The 3,723-nt window shown below is 34.5% G+C and overlaps 1 protein-coding gene across 1 annotated transcript; it reads left to right on the top strand.

Moving 5' to 3' along the window:
* The first annotated feature begins 2,324 nt into the window (after positions 1-2,324).
* LOC110298493 (olfactory receptor 5P59) lies at positions 2,325-3,272 on the top strand. The gene has a single exon (XM_021167783.1). It carries the CDS (start codon positions 2,325-2,327, stop codon positions 3,270-3,272), a length of 948 nt encoding a protein of 315 aa, XP_021023442.1.
* Positions 3,273-3,723: the final 451 nt, after the last annotated feature.

Raw genomic sequence — 3,723 nt, 5'->3', positions numbered from 1 at the left:
CACCAGGGATTTATCTCCAGTGACAAACTATGATAGTGGAGATAGCTGTGCAGCTATAAAAATCACAGTAACTTTGAACTTCTTATTTGGAAATGAATTCTTATTTCAAGAGGTAAGATTTTTTTGTTGTTGTTTTTACTTTGTTGGTAAATGGAGATACTTTCTTCTTTGAAAATGTACTATATTTCCAAATATGGTGTAAAAAGAAGTGAAAAGAAATCAGGCAGATATGTAACAGAAGAAAAGTAAATTTTATGGAATCATGTTATATTTAGAAAGGCAGATAATTTAGGATGATTTGGTATAAAACTAAGATCCTTTTGTATTTTATTGAAAATACATTTTTCTCTCATACAGTACATCGTAATCACAGTTTTTCCTCCTTCCACTCTTCTCAGCTACCCTCCAGTTTTCAAAGACTCCTTATTTTTCCATCCATTGGTAAGAAACAAAACTATCATGACCCTCATGTGTGTACACATGTAGCTTTCAGTCAACAGGCTAACAAGTTCAGTAGCTTTGAAATGCTTTGGTTGCTTATGTCAGTGAACATCACATGCAAAGACCTTCTTTGTGGAACAAGTTTTCCAAGTTCAAAGACATCACAGTGGGCAAATGAAAATATAAATATAGAATGTGAGAGATATTGTTGGGTGAACCTAGATAAATCTCTCAACTTCATAGTTTGGATATATACTAATCATTATTCGATGTTAAAAATCATGTGAATTGTTTCCATCACACTCTAGTTTTAACAAGCTGTGATATTGGAAAAGGATTTGATGTGTTTTGATAAAAATTTATAATACTATCGTATTATTCATATTTTACATGGTGATGAAATTGATAGTTCAAATTACTTTAAAGACAGATATCCATTGAGAATCATTTACAGTATTTAAACAACCTATAATAGGAAGTTCCATTTGTAAATTTAGTGTGATCTCAGTTCTATTTCTTCTCAGTCTTGAAAAGAAAATGTATCATCTTTTTAAAAGTTGATGAAGATATGACCTTACTTACAGAAATGATAGAATTTATGACCAGTGTTACCAACAAACTATCTCTCTGTGTATCAGTCATTGGAAAAGTGAAATACTGACAAGCTGCTTGCCTAATTTTTATGTGCCTTCAAGTTCATAACAACCCTTCATTTATAGCATGGACACTAATAGGAATAGACTGAGTCCAACCAGCCTTTTGTTCATTTCTAATTCTCTTTTAAAGTTTTTTTTTATATTTTTGTGTATATGAATGTTGCATTATATGCACACACACACACACACATACATATATATACCTCATGCATGTCTAGTGCTTGGGAACCACAGAAGAGGTCACTGGATACACAGAACTGAAACCACAGACTGCTGGGAGATACTCTGAGTGTTAGAGATCAAACATGGTTTCTGTGCAAACATATCAAGTGCTCTTAAATGTGTCTGTGTGTCTCTGTGTGTGATAAATTATATGTGTGTGTGTCAGCTTGGTAAAGAGTACCTTTAACTGAGAAGCCATTTCACCAGGCAAAGTCTTATAATTTCAAATATTTAGCTTTAATGACAACTAATTATATTTTATTATAAATAAATGTAAATGAAAGTTACATGTTTGATATTTACCTTAAACCTATTTAATTCTATAAAATGCAAATCAGAAAAGAAATTAATGGCTCATAGACGTAATAGTAGAAACATAACAAATTTTAAATTCTGTGCTTATGATTTATTAAGCAGTCAAAAAAGTTAGCAAAGATTTATCTTTATTAACTAATAATATGTTTTATATTACTTCATTTTTACACTTACATTCAACATATTTTCATCAAAACTTGTATTATTTTATATTGATCTTTTCTCTGTGAAGAGAATGGTATAGAAAATACAATATATGTGGATATATAAAGACAAGATTACTGCCATCATCTGAGCTCCAGAAAAAAAAATCTTGATATCAGATGTCAGCTTGATGGCAAGAACCCTTATGTCAAATACCATCTTGCCAGTCAAAGTCCAATAATTTTAAATATTTAGCTTTAGTAGCTACTAAGTATGTTTTATTTTAAATAAATAGAAATAAAACTTATTATTTATAAGCTATTTCTAGGAGCTCTGCTTACATAATTTTCAAAGCCTTATTTCACACAGATACATAAACAATGAAAACATTGATTAAAGCATCCATTGTTGGTTAAATTTCTTGAATAATATATTGATGTGTCATGTTCTCCATGTCTATATTAATTAAAATGAAGTGAAATATTTATAATCACTTCCTATTCTGTCTCTATCACAGCCTTGATGTGGCAGTGACTACACTGTCCCATGGCTTTCCTGCAGGATGGGAACCACACTGCAGTGACAGAGTTCATTTTATTGGGATTAACAGATGACCCAGTCCTCAGAGTTGTCCTCTTCACCATCATCTTGTGCATCTACCTGGTGACTGTGTTTGGCAACCTCAGCACCATCCTTCTCATCAGAGTCTCTTCCCAGCTCCATCACCCCATGTATTTTTTTCTCAGCCACTTGGCTTCTGTTGACATAGGCATTTCATCTTCTGTCACACCTAATATGCTTGTCAACTTCCTGCTGGAGAGAAGCACAATATCCTACATTGGATGTGGCATCCAGCTTGGCTCAGCTGATTTTTTTGCATCTGTTGAATGCTTCCTTTTGGCTGCCATGGCTTATGATCGCTTCATGGCAGTCTGCAACCCGCTGCTTTATTCCACCAAAATGTCCACAGAAGTCTGTGTCCAGCTGGTTGTGGGATCTTATGTAGGGGGTTTCCTTAATGCTTCCCTCATTGTCATGGTTTACTTTTTCTCTTTTCTCTTCTGTGGGCCAAATAGAATCGATCATTTTTTCTGTGATTTTGCTCCTTTAGCAGAACTCTCCTGTTCTGATGTCAGTGTCTCTGTACTTATTATCTCATTTTCAGCTGGCTCAGTTACTTTGATTACAGTATTTGTCATAGCCATCTCCTATTCATACATCCTCATCACCATCCTGAAGATGCACTCCACTGAGGGCCGACACAAGGCCTTCTCCACCTGCACCTCCCACCTCACTGCAGTCACTCTCTATTATGGAACCATTACATTCATTTATGTGATGCCCAAGTCCAGCTTCTCCACAGACCAGAACAAGGTGGTGTCTGTGTTCTATATGGTGATGATCCCCATGTTGAATCCCCTTATCTACAGCCTCAGCAATAGTGAAATTAAAGGTGCCCTGAAGAAACAGCTTGGTATGAAAACACTTTCTTAAAATAAACTTGTTATTTTGTAATAGAATATGATGACAAAAATTATGCAGACAATTATAATCATCATCTCAGGCTTGGTTATTTGCCTTATGAATAATCTTTTTCCTTTTCATTTCCATTTCCTCCCAGAATATAAAGCTATTTTAGTGCACTTCCGCCTTAGTGTTATTCAATCCCTCTTTGAGAATTTTGTGCAAAGTAGATGTATTGTTTTCACACTCTCTCCGCAACTCCTCCTAGTCCTAGAGCTCTGTTTCCCAACTCCATGTTCTTTTATTCTATCAAATAATACTTGTGATATCTGTATGTACTCTTGTGTGTAGGCATCCACCAGAGAACAGTTATTTTAACAAAGGAAATATCATTAAAGGCAATTGATTCTCTTTCTCCTGTCAGCTATCAATTGTCAATTATACTTCAGCTAGAGGTTCATTTCATGATTGCTTCCCATGG

This window comes from Mus caroli, unplaced genomic scaffold, assembly GCF_978045245.1.
Source record: "Mus caroli unplaced genomic scaffold, Mus_caroli_1 scaffold_8, whole genome shotgun sequence".
NCBI classification, from domain to species: Eukaryota; Metazoa; Chordata; class Mammalia; order Rodentia; family Muridae; genus Mus; species Mus caroli.
Note: the sequence above shows the minus strand (reverse complement) of the source record. Positions and strands in the feature narration are given on the sequence as shown.